Source organism: Sander lucioperca, chromosome 4 (genome assembly GCF_008315115.2).
Source record: "Sander lucioperca isolate FBNREF2018 chromosome 4, SLUC_FBN_1.2, whole genome shotgun sequence".
Lineage (NCBI taxonomy): Eukaryota > Metazoa > Chordata > Actinopteri > Perciformes > Percidae > Sander > Sander lucioperca.
In genome coordinates, this window is record NC_050176.1 from 44,985,247 (window position 1) to 45,010,978 (window position 25,732).

Sequence of the window (25,732 nt, forward strand, 5' to 3'; positions counted from 1 at the left end):
TTGGTATTCCCCTTCAAAATCTATATATGCACTGAAAACATTCTGCTAATCCCTGTGTTCTTACTGCACTATATACAACCCAGTGATGAAAGTTACCGGTAACCACTGTGACCATAAATTAGTATATGAAGCACACCATCAGCATGTTATGTTATTTAATTTATTATAGAAAAGGGATCATCGGCACAGCAAGATAAAGACATCTTTATCAGCTGTTGCGGTTAGAGTAGAAAATATTTATCAGTAAGTGAGAAAAAGTACTGCTAAAGCTAGGTACATATTCTATAGTTCTATACATTCATGCTTCCTTCCAGAAATATCTATTTAAATATGAGTTTTGCTAGCTGTTTACAATTCAGCTTTAAAGTATGAAGTTACAGTTTAGCTAGCATTGTGGCCAGCTTTAACAGTTTTTTTCAAATGGTGGTAGTTTGGCAAAATCTTCATCAGAAAGTCGAGCTGAAGAGTCTGGGGCTGTAAAGATAACAACACAAACATATTAATAAGCTGAGGACGTGAAAAATCCTGCCCTACTACTTAAAACCACGGTGGATGAAATCCCATGATTTATAGTGTTTTCCTGAACAAGTTGAGTAAACATGGAAAAAATATGCAATGGAAATTAGAAACCACAATTCTGTGACATAATAAGGTACAGTTTGTCAAATGTAAGGCGCCCAGAGTCCCACTATTCTTCATTGCATGCAGATGCAGCAATGTGCAAAATCTCATAGCAACCTGCATCTGAATATGTTATTGAACACTCTGATTAAGTTAGCAGAGGGCCATAAAAACTTAGGGCCTTGAATGTTTGAGCTTCAATTTATGCTTGTATGTACTATGTATTACATAAAGTGTGCTCTTGCACACAGCATGGTTGAAAAGTTTGAAAACTTTAAATATTTAGTACATGTACTGTAGGAGCTTTCGGACATGAAAGAAATGCTTCAAAGACAGGCTAGATCTGTGATAACAAACATGACCAACGTGTATCCATTCAGAGCACGGTTTTACCATTTTGTAGTATGTCACAAACAAGTTTAAGGCAGGCATATTGAGATCATCTGTTGTTGTGTCTCTTTGGCAGTAGTATTGGTCTACTGCTCAACTCCTTAGGCTTTAAGTAACCATTTGCCTAAAAAAACATTACATGCAGTCTAAAATGTATCAAATTAGCAGGACAATTCTGCTATTGAAATCTGCCAGCACAAAGTAAATATCCACATATAGTATTATGTTCATCAGAAGGATAATGAGTATGTTTTTGAAACTTGTAAGAAATGAACTACCCAGAATTATTAAATGCTTACCAATGAGTTAAATAAAACGCCTATCTTACAGTCTCAACAGGAAAACCTAGATTTAAATGGTCCATCTAAAAGCACAAAATGTTAATGGAATGCTGTGGCACCTGTGGTCTCTCCGTCTGAACCCGCCTCATACATCCAGAGCCGTAGATGACCGTGTTCTCAAGTATGACTTCACAGGTGTTGACCTGACAGAAGGCTCCAATAATACAGCCACTGGTGAGGATCACATTCCTACCGACGTCAGCTAGACAACAAAACAGAGGATATTCGATATGGTGAGTGACTTTATTAATCTGAATGTTCCATCCTACTCTGCAGATGTGGATTGCTCGCATATGAACACACACACACACACACACACACACACACACACACACACACTGACAGACGACCAAAGTCGCAAACATCCCACCTTTGGATTCAATCACGTTGTTGTCCCCGATTTTCAGGGCTTGTGATACTGTTGGGTGCCAGCTAAGGCAAAAATTTGATTTTTGACAGTTATGATTCATGTAATGGTTACATTATGAAAACATTTGACTTATTGAATAAGACTGGTCAGGCAAATCAAAAGGATACCACAGCCAACTTCAAATACATTGTTCATGCCAATGGTCATTGTCTTTGGTTCCACTTCAGACTCTGGTGTGATGTTTTCAGGGTAACTGTAGGGCAGAACAAACACACTTGTAATTATCATGATGGAGTCATGGATCATTTCAAAACAGAGACAGCCCATATGCAAAGATGACCAATCGTGCATGTGTAACAATGATATATGCCTACATGTTCTACTTTGAGGTACACTGAATCTTAAATTACCCATTAATGATCAGAGCTTGCTCCTCGATCAAATTGCCTTCTCCAATCACGATGGGTCCTGCCTCTGCAATGATACGAGCTTTAGGGTGGACTACTGTCCTGGAGCCTGAGGAAACAGATTATTTAAAAAGTGAGTTAGGTTAAATTAACCTAAACTTGTAGAATCAGTTTCAAGTCTAATCCGATTTGCAAAGCAATGCCTTAATTGTATGATTTCTCTGATTTACAATACGTAGGTCAACATGGAGTCAGGAAAGCTGAGATTATTTTATTTCCCTTGATTCAAAGAAATGATTTGCTTGATTCTAACCAGTGCAATAGCAAACATAGTGCTATCGGTTTCTAATTTTAGTGGCTTCATAGTTAGGTGTAGTCAGCCACGCTGTAGGCTGTAGCATCTTTCCTGCGAATGTGAAAATATTCGAAATGGGTTTCGACTGATCTGCACAATGTGTACTGGTATGTCTTACTCCAGCTGGCCTCTCTCCTCATAAACATATAGTCCTGAGGATGGATGAGGCCATTCTGACAGTCAACAATGAGCTCGACACTGAGGTGGTGGTGTCCTGGATGTCAGAGAGATACTTTCAGGTACTCTCACACACAGCAAATATTCTTGAGGTAACGTTATTTGAGGTAACGTTAATGAAATGCAAGTTTTGCCAAGTCAGCAGTGACTCACGGTACTTGGAAGTAAGCAAAAGCGAGATAGCTTACCTATAGTGACATCTCCTCTTATTTCACTTTCAACACAAACTACGGCTCCAGCGGCTATTTTGACACTAAAAAAACATGAGAGAAAAAAGGTTGACAATGTTAAGCTAACGTTGCTAGCTAGCCAATTCGCTAACGTCAGCCGTCTAAACTAACGTTAGGTAACGTTACATGGTTACTTCATGGTGGCTATTTACTCATCATTTTGTTTGTTACAAACTTTTAGCTTAGCGGTTAAACATCAATATTGGACTAAAATTAATATTACCTTTTCTGATTATTTTGTTTATCTGCCATTGTGATAGATGAACTCCAGTAGGAGGTGCCGTTGAATCACTCGATTATCGATTTAGAGTCCTCGTTATCACAGCGTATGCGCATGCGTCAGTTGTCAGATGTCTGTGACGCTTACAGGCCATGATGATTTTTTTTTTTTTTTAATTGCCAAAAACAAACAGCAACATACAAAACTCTCGTAGGGGAAAGAGAATATACATGCGTATATACAAATGTTGTCAATGTACAAAAGGGTATTACCTAGGCAGAAAACAACAAAAAACAAACCAAAAAGGGGGAGTTACTTAAAAATACACAAGTCAAAGGCAAAAAGGTTAGAGAAAATAAAATTAACATTTGGAGCGGCACACAAGGGGAGATTAATCAAAACAGTAGTTTCCTAGATATGTCACTACACATTTTTCTTGCAATTTTAGATTTGATCTTTTTCAGTGAGGAAAAAAACAATTTAAAATCATTTATAAACCAAACAAAGGAAGGCTTAGAACATCTCCACTGACTGCAATGAATATGATATTTACCCATAAGAATAATCCTATTGACTAAATCTGATACAGATGAATCTATATTATCCATATAAAAGAGGATGTGTGGCAAGGTGAGAGTAGGGATATTATCAATCTTAAGTGACAGACAATTATGTAGCTCAGACCAGAAGCTGTTGGACACGGGGCAAAAAAAAGAACATGTGTTCCAGAGTCTCATCAGCCACCTCAAAAAATACATTTACATCAAATTTGAATCTTTTTCTAAGAAAGTCAGTGACCAGATATATCTTTTTATATCTTTATTTTAAAGTGAGTCTCTTTGACTTTTGGGGAAATGGGCCATTTAATTAATTTAAATGTGTTTTTTCTATGGACAATGCAACTATATTTGGAACCTGTACACACATTCCTCTGTTATAATTAAAAAACAATTTAGATTTCAAAACATCATTAATATATTTATTATTACATTTATTGTCAACTAAAGTACAATCCTTAATAACTAAATTTGGTAAAGTTGGTAAGGGTCTTATGCTTGCGTATAACAATGTGCTTTGAAAGAGACACTTTTAAACACATATGCCAGCTAGTTCTTTTATGGGTTGAAAGAATATGTACCATACACAGTAGTAGTAGTAGTAATAATAATAATAATAATAATAATAATAATAATAATAATAATAATAATAATAATAGATAAAAAGAGACAACATCACATAAACCAAGTCTATAAAATGGGTTTTAGCATAGACTAAAAAATAAAGTTTTAAGAGGTCAATGGGGCCAAATTTACCATAGCAACAGTGTACAAAGGTTTCCAAGATATTATGTAGGATAAGTGCCTCAGTCAAAATAAACTGTCAATTTACAGCAAATGCAATCATTTGCAAAATGATATGGGCACAGTTTGGTTCATCAAACATCACACACCAGCCTGTTATAGTAGCATAGTAGCAATAACGTTAAGGTATTTAGCAGCAAGTTGAGGTAGTGATCCATTGAGGGCGACAAACAGGTAACGTTAACGTAATGTACTTTGACCCTCATCGCTCCCACTACAATGCCAACACAAGAAAGGGTCGGAAGTGGCATCTGCTATGGCAAAAAGGAAACTGAAGAAGTCAAAAGACACAGCTTCAGTTTTAGGGGTAAAACCGGCAAGCCAGAAAGAAATGGCACAACGAGAGAAATATGTGTTTTCCCTTGCTGCCCTTGCTTTGGTTGTAGCCGTTTGCGCAGTACCACTGACAGCTGAAACATCTTCCTGTAAGTATCCAGGACTGTTGACCAGTGAAAACCTAGTTTATATACAGTCTATGCTGAAACTAATTATAGCAGTCTAGTGCTTTATAGCTAGGTGAGCTAAGCTAATCACTTAATGCCCAGTACACTTTTACAACACGTTCTCCCTTTTATGTGTTTAAATCACCTTGCAGCAATGACGGTGGCTTTCACCAACCACTTGGAGATTTGCTACGTTATGTTGTTTAGCTAAGTCATGCCATTAGCTCGGGGCTAACTGTCGATAAACTCAAAACAGCACCAACTCAATAAACAGTTGACAGGCCAATAATGAGCTCCAGTCGTTTAAACTTCCCTTCTGGAGGTAGTTTACAGATTAATACAGCATGTGACCACGGGGCTCTGCAGCCAGAACTTCAGCCCTCTCACATGCTTTTCTCTACCAGGCAGCAACTTAACTGACTGGCTGTAGCTTGCAGTTAGATTTTTTTGTTCACTGTGGCTAACTAACCCCTTTGGTATGGAATAGGATTTTCTCGTCCATAACGATAGCAGTGAACCATAGGTTTGAGGTAAGTAACAGAAGGCAAGATTCGCCGCTGTAGCATCTACAAAGGCATTGCAAAGCAACGCCTGCACTGTATGACTTCTCTGACTTACAACATGTCGGTCAACATAGAGTCAGGAAAGCTCGGATTATTCGGCATGTGTGGCCTTGGTTCTATCCAGTGCAGTAGCAAACATAGGGCTTCTGATTGTATGAATGTTGATCATAACGTCGCTTTAGTGAGCAGTGGCTTTACAGTTGGGTGTGGCCAGCTACATTGTAGGCTGTAGCATCTTTTCTGCATGTGGAAATGATTTGCTAATCTTTTTCGACTGATCTACACAATGTGCACTGCTATGTCTTACTCCAGCTGGCCTCTCTCATCATAATCATATAATCCTGAGGATGGATGAGGCCATTCTGACAGTCAACAATGAGCTGGCCACTGAGGTGGTGGTGTCCTGGATGTCAGAGCGATGCTTTCAGGTACTCTCACACACCAAATATTCTCCTCCAGTTGATTCTGTAGCTATATGACTTGTTTCAGATGAGGATAATGATGGGTCGTGTTCAGATCTGGAACCTTGTTTCCTTGTGTGCTAGTGTTTGTACCAGCAGCTCGGGGTGGTACCCGCAGGACCCAGTCCTGGTCAGCCCAGTTCAGTAGACTTTGTTGTGAGCACACAGCATGGAATTACACTACAGCTCAACAGCACCCCTGTCCAGCTGGAGCTCTGCACGTAAGTTAGAGAACACAGACATGTTTTAGCTATCTTGTTGATTTGCAATCTACATATGTAAAATGAAAGATCCATAGAGTGACTATGAACACATATAGCGTGTTATTTTTAATACCAGGGTCCCATTCCACTTTGGGGAGCACGGGAACTACTCTCTGTGGGTAAAAAATCTGAATGACTCTGCAGTGGTCAACTGCTCCGTAGTGACTGATGCAGACCCTGTCAACAGCTACATACGTGAGTCTCATACACATGCTGTAAATGCATTCATAAGCATGTATGACTTGGACATGTGTCAAGTGTTTTGACGCTATATTCCTCCCTGTTAAATAGTGTTCTGCTCTCTCAACACACAGCGATCTTGGTAGCTTTTCTTATCTTTGCTGGACTGGCCTCGGTATCCGCCATTGGAACAATAATATTAGGGTAAAGTTATTTATTATTTTGTTCTTCTCTTGTTACTCAGTAAATCAGAACATCTACAAAGCCATGTGTGCATGTACAAACAAAATCAAATCTACATGTGATGTGTAAAATTATGATTTCATTAGATTAAAATCACTTTGTTGAGATATTTGTCGCAGTGCTGTGGCATAAACATATCTTGCTGAGATTACTGCCAAGTACAGAGAGCCCCTGCTGCTGTATTCTTGTGTCTCAAGTGTATTATAGAATTCCTCCTAAACTGGCTGATTGCTTCTTGTCTAGGCTTGATGTAGTGAAGGGTATGCTCTTCCGAATTTGCGGCTCCATGGAGACGGAGAGGCTCATCAACTCAGTGAGTGTTTGTGTAGAGGATATTCTTCCAACTACAAACTGTAGGACTTTATTTAGCCAGATGGTACTATAACTAAAATACAAACCAAATACCTTTTTTATTTAATAAGGTTTGTATTTTAATTTTACATTTTAAAAGCTATTTGGAAGTTTGTTATGAAAAATGTGACATAACTAAAAAGTATTTTTCATGATATATCGTTCAGGCGCTGTTAACACAAACTAATTACCGGTTTTAGTGCAGAGTTGTACACGCTTTTTGAATGTAGCTTATAATTAAAAAGTATTGAATAGTAGCACAAAGTTCATTACAGGCTGCATGTGTCTAGAAATGTTTTCCAAAAGCGTGTAATGGTCAAATCTTCAAGGGAATTGTATTATTCATAACTTGTAACTGTGTGCAGAAGTGTGTATGATTCCAACATTGTTGATATCTAACTTTCATCATTCAGGAACTGGGCTCCCCTGGCAGGACAGAGTCACTAGTTGCTGACAACATCCTCCCTCCCCCCCCCAGCCCCAGCAAGAGGCTGCGATCTCTGGACACATTCAGAGGGTAGATCCCTGCTGCTCAGTTTTCTCAAAGAATGATCTTAACTGAGTTTACCACTTGGCCTGATCTGTCATTCTACTGTATCATGTGATTCTCACTGCAGTGTGACATTTGGGCAGATTACTCGGGAATTGTGACTCATTAATGAGCCACTACTTATAATATTAACATGGGTCCTGTGACTTGAAGATGTAGCATTTGTTTCACAGGGGTTTTCTTCCGAAAGTCAACCATTTAGCTGTGTGTCTGGGATATTTTAACTTTGATGCATAATTTGAAACAAATGTATCCATGTTTCTTAGCTTGTCTTGTTTGGTATAATTTCAATGTCTGCTGCATTTCCTCTATTTCCTGTCAGTATCGCCTTGGTCATTATGATCTTTGTGAACTATGGAGGGGGACGATACTGGTTCTTTAGACACGAAAGCTGGAATGGTAAGCCCCACCTGGTTCGACTTTTATTTAATTTATTTTTAACCAAGTCACAAACTATTCACAGATCTTTGTAACGTGGTATTGTATTTGTATTTTAAAGCCTGTGTTTTCAATTTGTCTCCTTACAGGCCTTACTGTTGCAGATCTGGTCTTTCCTTGGTAAGCTCAATTTAAATTTCCTTCCCTTCCATATCTTTGTACTGCAGATTAGTTGACCCCACTCTTGAATTGGACAGTTATTTAAATTTCCATTTACACATTTAAGTAAATATAGTTGTTTTTGTTGTCATAATAATGTCTCCAGTCTAAATGCATGTACTGAAAGAGCACCAGAATCATCAGTACCATTGTGGAATTTGTAGGTGTTCAAAAGGAGTTGATGGATTGGATCCATTACCTACCTTATTGCTTTAACCATGTAGTGTTTGACCATGTTGCCTTTTGTGCTGGTATCATGTATTTCAAAGTGTTTTTTTGTATTTTTATTATTAGCTAATTCTGTCTACCAAAACAAAATGTTGTTAAATACAGGTTTGAATTTTCTTTATGGCATCTGGATTCGAAAAAGAGCTCGACACTAAAACTTCAACTATCTCTAAAGAGAAGATTATACTCGACTAAATAAACCAAATGCCATTTTCACCTTCCTCCTCTTGAGTGTCTCAATTTCTCACATGGTGTGTCCCTGCTTCACCAGGTTCGTGTTTATAATGGGGACATCCATCGCCTTGTCAATCAACTCCATGCTCCGCGCGGGCTCCACCCGCTGCTCTCTGCTGAGGAAAGTTGTGTGGAGGAGCCTGCAGCTCTTCATCATCGGTGTCTTCATCATCAACCCAAACTACTGCCAGGGACCAAGTGAGTATATAAACACACTTATTTGTTGATTGTAATATCGCAAACCATTTAGATGATTAATGCCCCATCTTGTTTGATACCGCTCCAAACTTGAGTTATTTCTTCCTTTCTTTCTTTGTTTGCTTGTGTGTTTCTCCCTGCACGTGTGCTGCTCACACTCAATCCTCATCCACTCCACAGTTTCTTGGGACAACCTGCGGATCCCTGGTGTGTTGCAGCGCCTGGCCTGCTCATACTTAGTTGTAGCCTGCCTGGATCTGTTGGTGGCGAGAGGTCATCTTGACATCCTTACAACGGTCAGCCAACAGCCCCATTTTACCCTCATTCTTTAACTTTCTATTAACCTTTGTGTTGTCTTCCCATCGACAATGCAACTTTGTGTTTTTCTGGGTCGAAATTTCAACATTTTGTTGTTCTTTTTCCACACTCTTCTCAATGTTTTTGTCGATTTTATTCCAGTCTTTTTTGTCACTTTTTATTTTTTTTTATTTTTTTTTTTATTATTATGTTTTTGTCATTTTTTCTCGTTTTTTTTCGTTTTTTTCCCAGTTCTTTACAATTTATTGTCACTTTTTTAACAAGTTTTTGTCACCTGTGGCGATGTTTTTGTCGATATTTATTTTTTTTTTTTTTCCTGCGTTTATGTAGCTTTTTCCAACATTTGTCACATTTTCAACTTTTCTTTGTCATAGTACTGTTGTATAAAGTTTTTGTAAACGGGTCAAATTTGACCTGAGGACAACAGGAGGGTTAAGTGTTTAACTGGCGCAAGAGTTACATAACATACAATTGCCATATCTACTGTGGACACACAGCATTCATATATTCTGAGGTGCTGGATGTGTTCCCTTGTTTACCTTTCTATGATGTATTTTGAAGAAGAAGAACAAGACATTGTTTGATTGAGGAGTGTCTGTCTATGTTCTCCAGGATGCTTTGTGGGCCCCTGGCCTTGACATCTTGCTGTACTGGCCAGCCTGGCTCTGTGTGCTTTTCTTAGAAATCATCTGGCTATGCCTAACTTTCCTGCTTCCTGTGCCAGCTTGCCCAACGTGAGTAAAACAGGGCATCTTTGTCTTTTTGTATCCATGTAAAAAAAAAAAAAAGATAGAAATGCTCAGCAAGCAACAAAGTTTTGTCCACTTATAAAAAAAAAAAGTATTCGTGTATTTGGTCTTTTGTATGTGTTTGTATGTCTGAAATGCAACAGCAGTTCAGTCTGATTATCAGGCGATGCTTCACTAGTGTCTATATATATATATATATATATATATATATATATATATATATATATATATATATATATATATATATATATCTATCACTACATTTTTTATTCAGAGCCAGGTTTAAGATTTCTAAACATGTTCTGTCTTTATTTATATTTAGAGAATTGGATTAACAATGCATCATAAAGGAAATTATAAAATAATTAACAATTAGGGAAAAAAAGCAGAATTAAGATTTAAATCACAATGGGCGCCTGGGTAGCTCACCTGGTAGCGCATGTGGCCCTTTGCTGTATGTCATTCTGCCTTTCTCTCCCCTTTCATGTCTAAGCTGTCATGTCAAAAAATAAAGGCCATAATGCAACAACTTTTTTTTTTTTTTTTTTTTTTTAAATCAATCACAATTGATAAAATCCCTTAAAATGTCATCCTTAGTTTTGTGTTTGTTTTGAAACCTTAACCTTCCTCTCGATACACTTTACCCGACTCTTCTGAACAGAGGCTATCTGGGTCCCGGTGGGATCGGGGACATGGGCCTGTATGCTAACTGCACCGGTGGCGCGGCTGGTTTCATTGACCGATGGCTGCTTGGAGAAAGCCACATCTACCAGACTCCCTCGTCACGGGTTAGTGCCCAGCAAGACAACCCAAACATACAGAGAGTAGTCACATTTAGTCTTTTTATGACTTGGGATTTTAAGCTTGAGCTTACATATCAGGTTTCTCTCTTGTCTCTTGAGAGGTCCGTGCACAGTTGCTAACATGCTGAAATTACAGGTGATGCAAGGGTAAACTGTATTGTATTTACATAAATCCACTTGTGTTTCCATGTTAATGAAGGTGATTTATGCAACTCGTATGCCATACGATCCAGAAGGTGTTCTTGGCAGCATCAACTCTACCCTCATGGCTTTTCTTGGATTACAGGTATGTAATGCATATTTTTCTGGTTCTCTCTTCCTTTTTGTCTCTTGCTTTTACTCATATTTTTTTTGCGGATGTCAAGATTCATACTAATATAGCTTTTAATTGTCCCCCAGGCAGGAAAAATAATCTTACACTACAGAGATCTCCACACACGCATAATGTCAAGATTTCTTATATGGGGTCTCTTGTTGGTAAGTACAATAACTTGTTGTATCACATCTTATGCTTCTATAGCATGTTCACGTGTATCAGTTTATTGGTACTTTCAAGTATATTAAATTAGTCTTTTTTTTTTTTTCTTTTTTAAATAGGTTCTCAGTGTCAATGTTTGAGTTCTATGCTACACATTTATTTCATTTTGCTTTTCCCTTGTAACATACAGGGAGTCATATCAGCAGCTCTGACCAAGTGTTCTACAGACCAGGGCTTCATTCCTGTTAACAAGAACCTATGGTAAAATTGCTTTTAAATGCACTTTGTGAAAGTTTTGGTCAGCAATTTAGTCTGCCGACTGAATGTTTGAGGAAGTTGCTGCAAGGGTAAGCAGTGAAACAAATTATAGAGAGACATCATTATAGAGACATCCCCAGCTTTTATTATAGTTGTGTACCAGCTTATCTCTATCCTATCACTCTATCTGTGGTTCATAGGTCTTTTTTTTTAATGCATTTCTTAGTACTTTAGTGCTGTAGGACTTTATTGTAGTTCTGATACTATTACTTGTTCTGCTGTATGGTATGTTTTTTTTGTGCTTACGATCATTTATGTTTTGGTGGGCCAGTGACAATTTTCCAGCTTGGTGGATAATAAATGTTGTAGTCCCCGCTATGTGAGTGAGATCCCTCTCCAACCTCACACTTGTGTGTGTAATTCACAAAATTCAAAAACCGGGTTTCCGGGTTTCCACATTTTTGTTTCATTCCTAGCCAGCTACCTCCCCCACCCTAAATATCAAACACACGCATATTCATCAGAAAATGGAGTCCAAGAGTGTGACTAGCTTTAATTCTGAACTTTAGGCCAAAGTGGTCACCCATCCATGCCAGTGCTTGGGAGCATTGGCACAGTCAGAAGTTGTTAACCTTCAGCACAAGCCAGTGCAAATTATTGCAGGGATTTTGTGGAGGCATTGTGTCTTGTATGAAAGTTAGACAAGAGCAATAATAAAGTCTGCAAACAATTGAAATCTCCCCACAACTACAGGGATATCTTTGATACATATTTCCAGTAGACTGCCTTCAACAATGCTGTATGTGTCTGTTCATTTCTAGGTCTCTGTCCTATGTGACAACACTGGCCTGTTTTGCATATGTGCTGCTAGTGCTAGTCTACTACACAGTGGATGTGAAGAAGTGGTGGTCTGGAGCACCTTTCTACTACCCTGGTGAGCATTGCACTGTATTGTCAGCTTTACACTCTCAGGGTTTTCCCTGCCGTTATCAGGTTTAGGTGCAGCACCTGAACCGTTTTAGGCAGCACCTAAGCCGAATGAACGAATGTAACTAAAAGACTTTCCACAGATGTATGGATTGTAGTTGGTTCCCAGTGGACTTCTTTAAGTTTTGTCTTTAAATTTTTTTGTGTTATTCATTTATTATCTGCTCTAGCTTTTCCAACGTTTTAGACACACATGGTGATGATAACGCTCTAAAATAATAATAATAAATTTTAAAAAAAGACGCAGAACTACCACAAAAAAGGGACACAAACCGACTACAAAAAGACGCCAACTGACCACAGAGACCCAAAACAACCCGAAAGAAAACAAAAATGATTAAAAAGATACACTACATAACTACAAAGAGACAAAAACCCACAAAGAGACAAAATGTATGGGGAAATTGCATTTTTGTATTCAAAACGTCACATTTTCTTGAGGAATGTTGCCTAAACCCCCCGCCACCTATGCCATATGCGCACCTAAGTCTTCCACAAAGCTAGGGAAAACACTGCACTCAGGATCAGTAGACAATTTTATATAGAAGTCTAGTGTTTGTGGAGATGTAGTTTAATATTAGTTTGTATGATTTATTAAGTCTACACAATCGCTGATGTGTCTAATTTCTGTCTGTAAGGTAACAGAGAACTTAGATCTACCAAATTTACCCCTTTTAAATTCACTCTTCACTCTTACTTTTGTGATTCCAGGTATGAACTCCATCCTGGTGTACGTGGGCCATGAAGTGTTTGAGGAGTACTTCCCCTTTCGTTGGCGAATGGCCAACAGCCAATCCCACACCGAGCACCTCACCCAGAATCTTGTGGCTACTTCCTGTTGGGTCTTCATCTCCTACATGCTCTACAGAAAGAAAATGTTCTGGAAAATTTAGAAGTGGAACCCCTGAATGATGGGACATTCAGACAACAATACCAAAGGACATTGTTTACATCAGAATTGCTAGAGTTAAAATCTGAAAACATTTGGAAAGCGGGAAACAGGAGACTGATTTATTTTGTCAAAACCATGGTGGTTCTCTGTCTCTGAACATATGTTGGTTTCTTCTTTTAAACGGCACATCTTTTCGTTTTTTTCTTTTTCATTTTCAGTCACTACTTTATAGGACCATACACTTTTCTCAAAGATCTGAAGCAGCTCACCTATGCCAAATATCTTAACTGACTCAGGAACTACTTGTCCAAGAATAGTTTGAGAATTTGAGAACTATGAACACTGACATTGTTAATCTGTTTTTTGACACTGTATAGAAGCTGGTTTTCATTCCTCATCTTGTACCACAGACTACAGCAGCAGGGTGTTGAAGTAGAGGTTTAACAAGCCCTTGTTAACTTCCCCTTGAGAGAATCCCTGCTGCCAGCAGCCTTGTATAAGTACTGTTGCATTACTTTGAAAACTGAAGTGGTTCTTTTTGAGATTGGCTATCCAAGAGCAAAGGAAGACATTAAATGATGTAACCATCAAGCGAAAAGGCTACAAAGAATGTACTTTGGTCTTTTGCAATTTCCACTGCACACTGTAAGATGAAGGTGATATTTCAACAAGGAGGAAACACTATTTTGTTGTTTTCAAATATGACCGTTAAACATCTGCAATATATCATTCCTTACTCAGTTCTCTGTTTTTCATTTGCAATCCTCTGATCCCTTGCTCAGCGAGTCCAGTGATGTGTCATATGATGCAGCATGTCATCATCAAGTGCTGGTTGGGCAGTGAAGGAGGGCATGTCGGATGACCCATTGGAGGTTGCCTGATTTGCATTTTGGTCAGTGCAGAAGCATGCATGTGTATGACTTTATCTTTAAAAACAGAAGTCACAGAACTGAACTTTTTTATTTTGTTACACATACCCCTTCTTACATTAGAATTAGTTTCCTTTCTCTTGCCAAAAGTTTGCTCTTTGTGAGTCGGCATTTTTTTCCCTCCATTTTGTTAAATGTTTCACGAGTTTATAGAAAGCAATTGGATTGTTGCCCATGTACAGTAGTTTAATTATGAGATTTATAAATACATATTTGATGACGTCTTATCTCATCATCAGACTGTGTTGTCATTACTCCCACACTGCTGTATACATGTGCTCCCTTCTACGATTGGCAGTTGTAATAAATATTACTTTTATTAACACATTTTGCTAAATCATGTTAAATCTGTAGAACATCCGAAAGCTGTAAGATTTTGGAACACTTGTTTATCTAGTACTGTTTAAATTTATGAAATTAATTTTGCCAAACTTTTATACATTTATTTTTTATATTCACCATTTGAAAATATGTTAATGTAATAAAACATATTTTTAAAATATTATTGCTGTTTGAGGGTGAGTTTTATTGTAATTGTTCTAATAACTTATTTCTGATCAGGCCTTTAAAGCAGGGGAACATTTTATTGATTTTCTAAGAAGAATAATAGTTATATAAAGACCATAAAAAGACTTTATATAAGAATATTTTTCCGATGTTACTGTTCATGGAAAACGTGTATTCAAGCTCTGTTACCAGCTCTTCAACGTAGAGAGGTGTACGTCAGTTTGCTTTATTGCTCAATAAAGCGTGGGAATCGAGTTACAGTGTGGGTGCCTTGTGAAAAAAAGCAAGTTGTGATAGTGCCTCTTCGTCTCGCGATAACATTGGTCGATTGTTATTCATGTCTATTGTGAGAGTTTTTGCGTTCTCGCGCGGCTTTGTAACTTTCCCACGCCTGCTGTTTTGGCGTCTGCCCTCTCTCCGTCGCCACTCCCTCCCCCCTCATCTCACCCCTCAGCACCTCCCCCTTTTCTCTCCCTGCTTTTCCTTCCAGTCTGGTTCTTCTGTTGGCTGTTGGCTTTGGAGAAGGCTGGGGGAGGGATCTCGCGATTGTTGGACTTTTTTTTCGGGGGATGGTGGGCTGGGGGGGGGGGAGTTATTTGGAAGATGGCGCCCGTTGTTACGAGGTAAGTGCTAAAATTCAAAGCATAATGAAATTAAAAAAAGTTTTTCTTGTGGTGAACCGTTGCCAGTTTGTAGTGTTTTTGGGTGATGTATTTGGATGTTAGGAGTGTTGCTTGGTCTCAGTAAGCTTACCCCACACAGTGCTACTTTGTGGCTAGATGTGGGGTCAGTTGTGCTAAATTATTCTTCGTAGTTTCTCTGCAATTTGTCGAGTTTTCGTACGATATTGACTCTGTTTCAGACTATTTTAGAAACTTTTTGTCAGTCAAGTCAACTGTTTTGCTTTTTGACTGAAGTAGGATACGTTACTTATTCAGTTTCTATTTAATTTGTGTTTCAACTAGTTGAGCTCAGCAACTATGTCATATATTTACAAACTACTCCGACTGCAACATTGTTAACGTAACATTTCATTAAAGTCATAGCACAGTGCTGCTAGATTATTTAAGCAGCATCCTCAGTACTAAGTTATTGGCTCAATTTAATTTTCCTCATTAAAATGTAGCTCAAAAAGAAAATGGTCAGTTCATAGTGTTACCATTGTACTGTTAAACTTCCCATAAACATTATTACATTATGTACATTAGCAACATACCAAGTCTAAAAACAGCCTAGAAACAAGAGGCAAAACCTTACATGTGTGGGTCTTATTGCTCTTACACCTTTTATCTGAGTTGTTAAACACAGTGTGATAGTATAAGTGCCCCTGCATTACATATGTCACTGACATTGTGCACTTTGTCTCTCAGTTTTTCACCCACTTTCAGTCAAGCTTGTTTTTATCTCTGCTACATTACCCCAGCACTAAAACCATGAGTAAGCACCTGACTTTGCACCCTGATGTTTTTTGTTTTTCAGGAAGTTTGGTGAGCGACCTCAGCGTTTGACAAGGTAGAGAGAAACATAGGCACCTCTGCACAGTGCAAACAACTCATAACATTTTAATCAGTGCAGAAAACTAAGTGAAAACATGTTTGATTAAAGTAGATGTTAGAACAATTTGTTCTGTCAGTGTTAACATGTTTTCATACTTTTCAGGGAAGCTATGAGGAACTACTTGAAGCACAAAGATGATCAAACAGTGCTCATACTACATGCAAAAGTTGCACAAAAGTCATATGGCAATGAAAAAAGGTTTGTGTGAGACTGTTAAATGCTGCGTAATTTGAGTTTGTGTCTGTCTGATGGAGAAGTCTCCACTGTTCAAAACAATTGTATGTTTTTTAACCTCTGTTTGTGTCGATTAGGTTTTTCTGCCCTCCACCGTGTGTGTACCTGATGGGCAGTGGCTGGAAGAAGAAGTTAGAGAATATGGAGAAGGAGGGTTGTACAGAGCAGGAGGCCCAGCCATGTGCCTTCATTGGGATAGGCAACAGTGAGCAGGAGATGCAGCAACTCAATCTGGAAGGGAAGGTGAGTAGGCATTTACAATGACACGGTACTGCAGGGTTTTAATTAGAGATGTACCGATACTGGTATCGGTATCAGCTCCGATACTGCCTAAAACGCTGGTATCGGTATCGGGAAGTACTGGAGTTTATGCACGATCCGATACCACGTAATAAAGCCCTAAAGAAAATCTAATTTAAAGTAGTTTATGTATGTTCTTTTTCCGTTTATAACTGACTGTCAAACTGGAGAATAAAAGAAAGTTCTGGGGCGTTCATTGTTTGTGTTTGTTCATGTTTCACAAAGAGTTTAACCTGAGCCAGACTGACAACAAAGATAGAAATCATATCACATCCATACAGAGATAGTAGTATGCAGTTGTTAAAACATAATAAAATATATGACACACGGGTATCGGATTGGTACTCGGTATCGGCCGATACGCAAGTTCAGGTATCGGAATCGGTATCGGGAAGCAAAAAATGGTATCGGGCCATCTCTAGTTTTAATTATGTTTCACTGTGATGGTAATCCCATTCTAGCAATGAACAAGGTACTTCTTATTTGATCTGCTTCATTACTGATAAACCACATCATGAAAAGTGCAGCTGCTTTGCAGTTTGATCATATTCTCTGTTTTGTCCCTGCAACTATGCTATAACTATGTTATGTTCTTGCTTGTCCTTGTGTTTTCTTATTACACCAATTCAACTAATGAATCTTTTCTTAGAAGGTAACAAAGGGGACAAAGAAACCCCCCCTAACCTGTACCTTGTCCTTGCATTAGCACTTCTGCACAGCTAAGACACTGTATATCAGTGACTCGGATAAAAGGAAACACTTCATGCTGACTGTGAAGATGTTGTATGGGAACAGCGCCAACATAGGAGTCTTCCTCAGCAAGAGGATCAAGGTCATCTCCAAGCCATCCAAGAAGAAACAGTCCTTGAAAAATGCAGATTGTGAGTTGCAGGATGTGTCTACATACACAGTAACGCATGGAAAGGCAGCTGTATGGTTTCAGACACACACTGACACTTATCTTTTTTTCTTTTAACCTTTTTCTTTCTCCCCAGTGTGCATCGCTTCAGGGACTAAGGTGGCATTGTTTAACCGTCTGCGTTCCCAGACGGTCAGTACCAGGTATCTTCATGTGGAGGGGGGGAACTTTCTTGCCAGCTCCCAACAGTGGGGAGCCTTCTACATCCACCTCTGTAAGCATTTATCTGTGTTTCATTTTTTTTCCTAATCTTTTGTTCCCATTTTTATTTCATCCTCTGTGGTCATTTCCATGGTTTCCATTTTTATTGATATTTATCTTGATTGTTATCTTTTTACTCCCTTGACTATTCAGAGCCTATTTAAAGGTAGAGAGGAAGTTATAGACATTGTTTTTGTGTTCTGTGTCATTTTGTTTAGTGGATGATGAGGAGTCTGAAGGAGAAGAGTTTGCTGTGAGAGATGGCTATATTCACTATGGCCAGACGGTCAAATTGGTCTGTTCTGTTACTGGCATGGCCCTGCCCAGACTGGTATGCATTGGTCTACATCAAGTCATGTCAGTTGTCTATTGTTTGTGAGAAAGTGAGCAGTCATACCACTGTTGTACTAAACTGTACAAATGTGTGTGTGTTAGTTTGCACATATGTACGTTATTTGTTCCTGGGTATTTCTGAATGGTGTGTTTGCCTCAACTCCTCAGGTCATTCGCAAAGTGGACAAGCAGGCTGCATCAATGGATGCAGATGACCCAGTGTCCCAGCTTCACAAGTGTGCCTTCTACCTGAAAGATACAGAGAGAATGTATCTCTGTCTCTCACAGGAGAGGATCATCCAGTTCCAGGTTCGCAATCTCTCTCACTCACACACACACACACACACACACACACACGTAACTAGTAACAGAGTGTCAGGTTTTTCTCCATCCATCTCCATCTTCGTCGCTTGTCCGGTATCGGGTCGCGGGGGTAGCAGCTCCAGCAGGGGACCCCAAACTTCCCTTTCCCGAGCCACATTAACCAGCTCCGACTGGGGGATCCCGAGGCGTTCCCATGCCAGGTTGGAGATATAATCCCTCCACCTCAACTGGCTCCTTTCGACGCGAAGGAGCAGCGGCTCTACTCCGAGCTCCTCACGGATGACTGAGCTTCTCACCCTATCTCTAAGGGAGACGCCAGCCACCCTCCTGAGGAAACCCATTTCGGCCGCTTGTACCCTGGATCTTGTTCTTTCGGTCATGACCCAGCCTTCATGACCATAGGTGAGGGTAGGAACGAAAACTGACCGGTAGATTGAGAGCTTTGCCTTCTGGCTCAGCTCTCTTTTCGTCACAACGGTGCGATAAATTGAATGTAATACCGCACCCGCTGCGCCGATTCTCCGACCAATCTTCCGCTCCATTGTCCCCTCACTCGCGAACAAGACCGCAAGGTACTTGAACTCCTTCACTTGGGGTAAGGACTCATTCCCTACCTGGAGAAGGCACTCCATCGGTTTCCTGCTGAGAACCATGGCCTCCGATTTAGAGGTGCTGATCCTCATCCCAGCCGCTTCACACTCGGCTGCGAACCGATCCAGTGAGTGCTGGAGGTCACAGGCCGATGATGCCATCAGGACCACATCATCCGCAAAAAGCAGCGATGAGATCCCCAGCCCACCGAACTGCAACCCCTCTCCACCCCGACTACGCCTCGATATCCTGTCCATAAATACTACAAACAGGATTGGTGACAAAGCGCAGCCCTGGCGGAGGCCAACTCTCACCTGAAACGAGTCCGACTTACTGCCGAGAACCCGGACACAGCTCTCGCTTTGGTCGTATAGAGATTGGATGGCCCTGAGAAGGGACCCCCTCACCCCATACTCCCGCAGCACCTCCCACAGTGTCTCCCGGGGGACCCGGTCATACGCCTTCTCCAGATCCACAAAGCACATGTAGACTGGTTGGGCATACTCCCAGGCTCCCTCCAGGATCCTTGCGAGAGTAAAGATCTGGTCCGTTGTTCCACGACCAGGACGGAATCCGCATTGTTCCTCTTCAACCTGAGGTTCGACTATCGACCGAACCCTCCTTTCCAGCACCTTGGAGTAGACTTTACCGGGGAGGCTGAGAAGTGTGATACCCCTGTAATTAGCACACACCCTCTGGTCCCCCTTTTTGAAAAGGGGAACCACCACCCGAAGTCTGCCACTCCTTAGGCACCGTCCCCAACTTCCACGCAATGTTGAAGAGGCGTGTCAACCAAGACAACCCCTCCACACCCAGAGCTTTAAGCATGCAACAGCTTGGATGGTTCCCCACTTCCCCCTCCTGAGGTGGCGAACGGTTTTCCAGAAGCACCTTGGTGCCGACCGAAAGTCCTTCGGTGTTCGTGGGTTACCGCCCCTTGAGGCACCTAAGACCACAGCTCCCCGCCGCAGCTTCAGCAATGGAAACTTTGAACATTGTCCACTCGGGTTCAATGCTCCCAGCCTCCACAGGGATGCACGAAAAGCTCCGCCGGAGGTGTGAGTTGAAAGTCTGTCGGACAGGGGCCTCCTCCAGACGTTCCCAATTTACCCACACTACCCGTTTGGGTTTACCAGGTCTGTCCAGAGTCTTCCCCCACCCTCTGACCCAACTCACCACCAGATGGTGATCGGTTGACAGCTCTGCCCCTCTCTTCACCCGAGTGTCCAAAACATACGGCCTCAGATCAGATGAAACGATTATAAAATCGATCATTGACCTTTGGCCTAGGGTGCTCTGGTACCAAGTACACTTATGAGCATCCCTATGTTCGAACATGGTGTTCGTTATAGACAATCCATGACTAGCACAGAAGTCCAACAACAAACAACCACTCTGGTTTAGATCAGGGAGGCCGTTCCTCCCAATCACGCCTCTCCATGTGTCTCCATCATTGCCCACGTGCGCGTTGAAGTCCCCCAGCAGAACTATGGAGTCCCCCACTGGAGCCCCATACAGGACTCCATTCAAGGTCTCCAAGAAGGCTGAATACTCGAGCTCTTGTTTGGTGCATACGCACAAACAACAGTCAGAGTTTCCCCCCCCCCAACCCGCAGGCGTAGGGAGGCGACCCTCTCGTCCACCGGGGTAAACGTAGCGGCGCTCAGCCGGGGGCTTGTGAGTATCCCCACACCCGCCCGGCGCCTCACACCCTGGGCAACTCCGGAGAAGAAAAGAGTCCAACCCCTATCCAGGAGTATGGTTCCAGAACCGAGACTGTGCGTAGAGGTAAGCCCCACCAGATCCAACTGGTAGCGCTCCACCTCCCGCACAAGTTCCGGCTCCTTCCCCCACAGAGAGGTGACGTTCCACGTCCCCAGAGCCAGCGTCTGGTCCGTCGAGGCCCCTGACCTTCACTGCCACCCATGTGGTAGCGCACCCGACCCCAGCGGTTCCTCCCACAGGTGGTGGGCCCATGGGTTGGAGAGAGAGGTGCCACGTAGCTTTTTCGGGTTGAGCCCGGCCGGGCTCCGTGGCAAACCCGGCCACCAGGCACTCGCTGACGGGCCCTCCATCTGGGCCTGGCTCCAGACGGGGGCCCCGGGCTTCCTCCGGGCAGGGTCACTCCATCTCTACCTCGTTTTTTCTTAGGGTTTTTGAACCATTCTTTGTCTGGCCCCTCACCTGAGACCACTTTGCCTTGGGAGACCCTACCAGGAGCACAAAGCGCCAGACAACACAGCCCTCAGGTTCATAGGGATACACAAACCTCTCAACCACGATAAGGTGATGGTTCCCGGAGAGGTGTCAGGTTTTTATTCCAGCAATTCAGCTCCCAGTATAAAAATAGTGTGGGGGCTTTGACCTCTACCCTGAGGAGCTTTTTTAGTTTTAAGGACAACAAAAATCACCTCATTTGCATATTTATTTATTTTGGATCAAAATATTGAAATTGTGGATGACCTTGTTTGTTAGCTTTCCGACGATCAAAAGAACATACTGTCATGTTTATTTTGGAAAAAGATATCTGTGTCTTTAGGAGGGGTGGTCATCCAGTAAGGGTCAACTTTGAGGGCCCCTGTCTCTTGAATGGTTGGTCATTCAGGTTAATCAAACAACTCCCATAGGTTAACATGTAGCAAAACATTTGTTCAAAGCGAATGGGGTGAGGTCAGAAAGTGATTGATTTTTGACAGAATGACCCTCTTCCCACTGTGCAGCTCTATTAATCAAACTCTGTGTAAAGTCAGATGTTATGATCTAAAATGTGGCTCACTTTTTTTAAATGTAGCTTATTTTGTTAAATAACAAAAAAGGTATTTTGTAGAAAAAAATTGTTAATGTTACTGGTAAGTAAGAATGTATACCCTAGTGGTATGTTACTAGTGTTATTATGTTTCTGCCTGTAGACAGCGGAATATTAACTTATGTAGGTATGTCGTGTAAGGTATGTTTGGTAAAATTAGTACCCACATGAAAGGGCTACCCATTCATTTTAATGGGCAAGAGAAGAGAGTCTAAACTTTGCCTTTGTCATTGGAAAGCTCCTGCCGGACATTATGATAGCTTGCTCAAGCGTGTTTTTCCCCTTAATATAAAATTAGGAAGTGAAATGTATTTCTATGTTTGTTTTTCTTACTCCAGGCCACACAGTGCTCCAAAGAGTCTAACAAGGAGATTGTTAACGATGGCGCTTCCTGGACTATCATTAGCACTGACAAGGCAGAGTACACCTTTTATGAGGGTATGGGCCCCGTCCCCACACCGGTCACACCTGTCCCTGTGGTGGAGACTCTTCAGGTATGCATGCAACCTTTCCTGTTGAATAGTAGCTTGTTATGCGTTTGATCAGTAAACAGTGTGCAATTCTGGTTCCTCCAACTACTTCCTCTTTTAGTTTTTACTCAGAATGTAGGGGGCTTTTTTTAAAGCTATAAAACCTTTTTTTTGTATGTCTGTGTCAAGTTAAACGGTGGAGGAGATGTGGCAATGTTGGAGCTTACAGGACAGAACTTCACCCCTACCCTCCGAGTGTGGTTCGGAGATGTAGAGGCTGATACCATGTACAGGTGAGTGTTTATATCTGTGTGTGACCACTAGCGTGTGTGATTGCTCAAATACTCGAACCTCGTCTAATCCGTCTGTCCCCTTTAGATGTGGAGAGAGCGTCCTGTGTGTGGTGCCGGACATTTCCGCCTTCAGGGAGGGCTGGCGTTGGGTGAGACAGCCGGTTCAGGTCCCTGTCACGCTGGTCCGCAATGATGGCGTCATCTACGCCACCGCTCTCACCTTCACCTACACTCCTGAACCAGGGCCCCGGCCCCACTGCAGTGCTGCTGGGGCCATTCTGCGGACACATAGCATCTCTTCGTCATCACCAGCATCTTCATCCTCACCATCATCGTCGTTGGGCGGGCTCGGGGATGGCCATGGGGCTTACATTAACAGTAGTGACTCAGGCTTGTCGGTGCTGTCATAGTAATACTTATTCTCTTATTGATGTTTTTGTATGTGTGCATTGAATGACTGACTGACTGACTGACTGAGTGTAAAAAAAAAAAAATGTGTGCATGTACTTGTGAGCCAAAGAGGCTCATGGACCTGTGAAGAATTGCACACAGACTCGGAAACTCTCCATCAAAGAGAAACTGTGATCGTCAAAGCTAAAGAGAATTGGAAAAAAAAGAGAATGCCTGGGATAACTGAATACTCTCTGTAGCTCCCTCTCCTGGTTTGTTGTGGACATGTCAAAAGCCCCACTCAAAAGACCTTGATATTCAAGATCTTCACCTAAGAAGACAAATCTGCCATGTAACTCTCACAACAACCTGATTTGTACAAGAACCATCTAGTTTTTTATATGCCTGTGGGTTTGGAAGCTATTTTCACTATGCTCTCTTTTTACCGAGTTCATGTTTTTACTGAAAAGCTTGTTGATGGTTATGTGCAAGGGGGGAAAAAAAAAACATATATAGATAGTTTTTACGGACCAAGGAATATTATATTATTTTATTCATATTATATTTTATATGCTTTTGCCGAGGTACATGTTGACATTTTTTGTATGATACTGCATAGTAAGTTCTCTTTTGTTACCAAATTGAATTGCTCATGTTGTTGGCTCCTTATTGAGTTTTCTAAGGTTTTCTTTTAGGTCACTGGGCTCAACCGATCAGTCCCAAAACTTTCCCCAACTTTTGACGTTTTTTAATGAGTGTAGTGATTGCGTGTGATAATTTGTGATACGCTACCAATGTATTCATGGAGACCAAGGCCTGTGTTTTCTAATCAGTGTGCTGTTTTTGTATGAGAGTGATTTAACTCAAATCTAAACATAATCAGTGGCTCTTTTACCATGGCTACTTGCACAGCAGGGCTTCTTATTACACAGTGGTGAAGCTGAATTGCAGTACTCTTATAAGTTGATGTAAATTACTACTGTGTCAAGGAACAAAGAAGGAAGGTTAGAACTAATGTCTGTCTAATCATGTTAAAGAATTCATTCTGTGCACATGACAGCCATTTGGGGGGGCTTAAATTTTCTTTTTAGTGTGTGCTTATTAGTTGGAAGAATAGCTTTAATGTTTTCGCCTTGTAGCTCGTATCGCTGTCCTCACAGTCCACCTAAACTCAGCAATGTCACGTTGGGATTGAGCCTTGTTGAATCTGGTTTTGTCAAATATGGCATATGACTGCAAATGCAGTAGTCAAACTCATTTTAATGCAATCAGCTGTGGTGGTGCTTTGGGTCTTATGCGATGACGTGAATCCTTGTATAGATTCAAACTCCTCGTTTGTTCTGCCTCTCTACCTACCTTGTTCAGCAGGTTGAACATAAAAATTTACCTTTGAACTGAATTACTAAACTAGTCAGGAATGATGACATGTCGTCGCCTTAAAAACCACTACCCACAGTATTTGTCTTGCTTAAAATACCTTTCAAATGATTCTGATTTCCATCAGGCTTTTTGTATCATACTGTATATCCTGTTCAAAAATTGAGTTTCAAGTAAATGTGGTAGGTTGGCCAGCTTACTGCCTGTTTTTTATGACAATGATGTGAATCACTTAATTTCTTGCATATGTGTTTTCAGCATGCCTGCAAGCAAGACATAAATTTATGGTTGTGCAGCTTAGTATTTACACCATAACAATCCAGAGACGCCTCTTTGTGCCACCGTCGAGTCCCATCAAAACAACGTTCTCCATCATTTTCTTTTTGTTCTCTCCGTATACAATAGTCAGATTGATAGATTATCTGATTCAGGATTTTATACCAGTTTAGTTTCTGCAGCTTGCTAAAGGAGTATCTCAACAACATTGGAAGTTGTCTGGTTCTGCAGATGTGTAGGGATGTGGCATTTCAGGTCACACCTGATCAAATCTTTGCTCGTTCCAAGTTATTGAAGTGTTTACCACTGCACTGCCCAGACATTTGATTCTTAATCTACCCTTTTAGTTTCTTCTTTGTGTCTGTGTGTGTTCAGTCAAGTCACCATGTACTACACAGTATCTACAAGGCCAGGTGTGATGTAAGTTAGTTCAGTCATAAAGTCAACTGTGAGCTAACTGCAACATGAGCATTTCCATAGCTCTTGTGTTTATATCCCTCCTTTTGTTTTTCAATGCTCTTTCCCTATATGATGACATCCCTCCATCTTTTTAGTCTGGTGTATTACTCTTTCAATATTAAATCAATCTGCCAAGGTTCTCCAGTAAAAGGTCATGAATAAAAACAAGCTGAAGCTGAATGGCACTCATAAATGTTTTAGTGACTATGAGTATTTTGATCATTTTTTTTTATTTTTTTTTATCGTTTTTGTCTTCCTTTCTGTCATCATCATTAATGAGCAGAGTAGGAGCTAACTGACTAACGTTAGATGCAATCATGTAACATAATATACTCTACTCAGTCAGATCCTGCAGAGGCCCTATTGGACATGTGCCACTTGGGCATGCTGCACAGGGTAGAGGTCAGAGCCGCCCCACTATTTTTATACTGGGAGCTGAATTGCTGGAACGAAACCTGACACTGTGTTACTTGTGTGTGTGTGTGCGTGTGTGTCTAG

General features: G+C 40.9%; 3 protein-coding genes across 7 annotated transcripts; 2 read left to right on the forward strand and 1 right to left on the reverse strand.

Moving 5' to 3' along the window:
• Window positions 1–140: 140 nt before the first annotated feature.
• LOC116040483 (dynactin subunit 6-like) lies at window positions 141–3,266 on the reverse strand. The gene is made up of 7 exons (XM_031285871.2): window positions 3,115–3,266; window positions 2,850–2,914; window positions 2,133–2,238; window positions 1,890–1,975; window positions 1,723–1,770; window positions 1,412–1,554; window positions 141–474 (listed from the first exon to the last, which is right to left on the reverse strand). The coding sequence occupies exons 1-7, from the start codon at window positions 3,141–3,143 to the stop codon at window positions 382–384; spliced, it is 570 nt and encodes a 189-aa protein (XP_031141731.1). The 5' UTR covers window positions 3,144–3,266; the 3' UTR covers window positions 141–381.
• A 1,353-nt stretch (window positions 3,267–4,619) lies between these two features.
• On the forward strand, window positions 4,620–14,197 carry hgsnat (heparan-alpha-glucosaminide N-acetyltransferase). 3 transcript variants are annotated; one of them, XM_036000282.1, is made up of 18 exons: window positions 4,620–4,897; window positions 5,818–5,906; window positions 6,024–6,160; window positions 6,279–6,397; window positions 6,517–6,586; window positions 6,869–6,938; window positions 7,390–7,493; window positions 7,849–7,925; window positions 8,054–8,084; window positions 8,623–8,783; window positions 8,964–9,079; window positions 9,714–9,835; window positions 10,512–10,638; window positions 10,853–10,939; window positions 11,053–11,130; window positions 11,322–11,392; window positions 12,211–12,323; window positions 13,088–14,197. In XM_036000282.1, the coding sequence occupies exons 1-18, from the start codon at window positions 4,729–4,731 to the stop codon at window positions 13,267–13,269; spliced, it is 1,923 nt and encodes a 640-aa protein (XP_035856175.1). In that variant the 5' UTR covers window positions 4,620–4,728; the 3' UTR covers window positions 13,270–14,197. The 3 variants fall into 3 exon arrangements, with proteins under 3 accessions (XP_035856175.1, XP_031141591.1, XP_031141592.1); XM_031285731.2 differs by having other exon boundaries at window positions 4,621–4,897; window positions 5,791–5,906; XM_031285732.2 differs by lacking the exon at window positions 4,620–4,897 and adding an exon at window positions 4,966–5,445 and having other exon boundaries at window positions 5,791–5,906.
• Window positions 14,198–15,091: 894 nt separating this feature from the next.
• On the forward strand, window positions 15,092–25,425 carry rbpja (recombination signal binding protein for immunoglobulin kappa J region a). 3 transcript variants are annotated; one of them, XR_004897051.1, is made up of 12 exons: window positions 15,402–15,490; window positions 16,184–16,216; window positions 16,364–16,459; window positions 16,573–16,738; window positions 17,502–17,676; window positions 17,791–17,928; window positions 18,134–18,246; window positions 18,417–18,557; window positions 22,308–22,463; window positions 22,629–22,732; window positions 22,818–23,196; window positions 23,235–25,425. XR_004897051.1 is itself a non-coding variant. In XM_031285733.2 (11 exons), exons 1-11 carry the CDS (start codon window positions 15,308–15,310, stop codon window positions 23,140–23,142), a joined length of 1,467 nt encoding a protein of 488 aa, XP_031141593.2. In that variant the 5' UTR covers window positions 15,092–15,307; the 3' UTR covers window positions 23,143–25,425. The 3 variants fall into 3 exon arrangements, 2 of the variants coding, with proteins under 2 accessions (XP_031141593.2, XP_035856176.1); XM_031285733.2 differs by lacking the exon at window positions 15,402–15,490 and adding an exon at window positions 15,092–15,327 and having other exon boundaries at window positions 22,818–25,425; XM_036000283.1 differs by having other exon boundaries at window positions 22,818–25,425.
• Window positions 25,426–25,732: the final 307 nt, after the last annotated feature.

Bases quoted from the DNA above. Each gene is read 5' to 3' on its own strand.
- LOC116040483 (XM_031285871.2), bottom strand. From the start codon at position 3,143: ATGGCAGATAAACAAAATAATCAGAAAAG. The intron at 1,771-1,889 runs GTATCCTTTTGA...GGCACCCAACAG, and splicing joins TGTATTTGAAGTTGGCTGTG to TATCACAAGCCCTGAAAATC. The intron at 475-1,411 runs GTGCCACAGCAT...TTATCTTTACAG, and splicing joins TTCAGACGGAGAGACCACAG to CCCCAGACTCTTCAGCTCGA.
- hgsnat (XM_031285731.2), top strand. From the start codon at position 4,729: ATGGCAAAAAGGAAACTGAAGAAGTCAAAAGACACAGCTTCAGTTTTA. The intron at 6,939-7,389 runs GTGAGTGTTTGT...TTCATCATTCAG, and splicing joins CGGAGAGGCTCATCAACTCA to GAACTGGGCTCCCCTGGCAG. The intron at 8,784-8,963 runs GTGAGTATATAA...TCCACTCCACAG, and splicing joins AAACTACTGCCAGGGACCAA to TTTCTTGGGACAACCTGCGG.
- rbpja (XM_036000283.1), top strand. From the start codon at position 15,423: ATGTTAGGAGTGTTGCTTGGTCTCAGTAAGCTTACCCCACACAGTGCT. The intron at 15,491-16,183 runs GTCAGTTGTGCT...TTTGTTTTTCAG, and splicing joins ACTTTGTGGCTAGATGTGGG to GAAGTTTGGTGAGCGACCTC. The intron at 17,929-18,133 runs GTAAGCATTTAT...CATTTTGTTTAG, and splicing joins AGCCTTCTACATCCACCTCT to TGGATGATGAGGAGTCTGAA.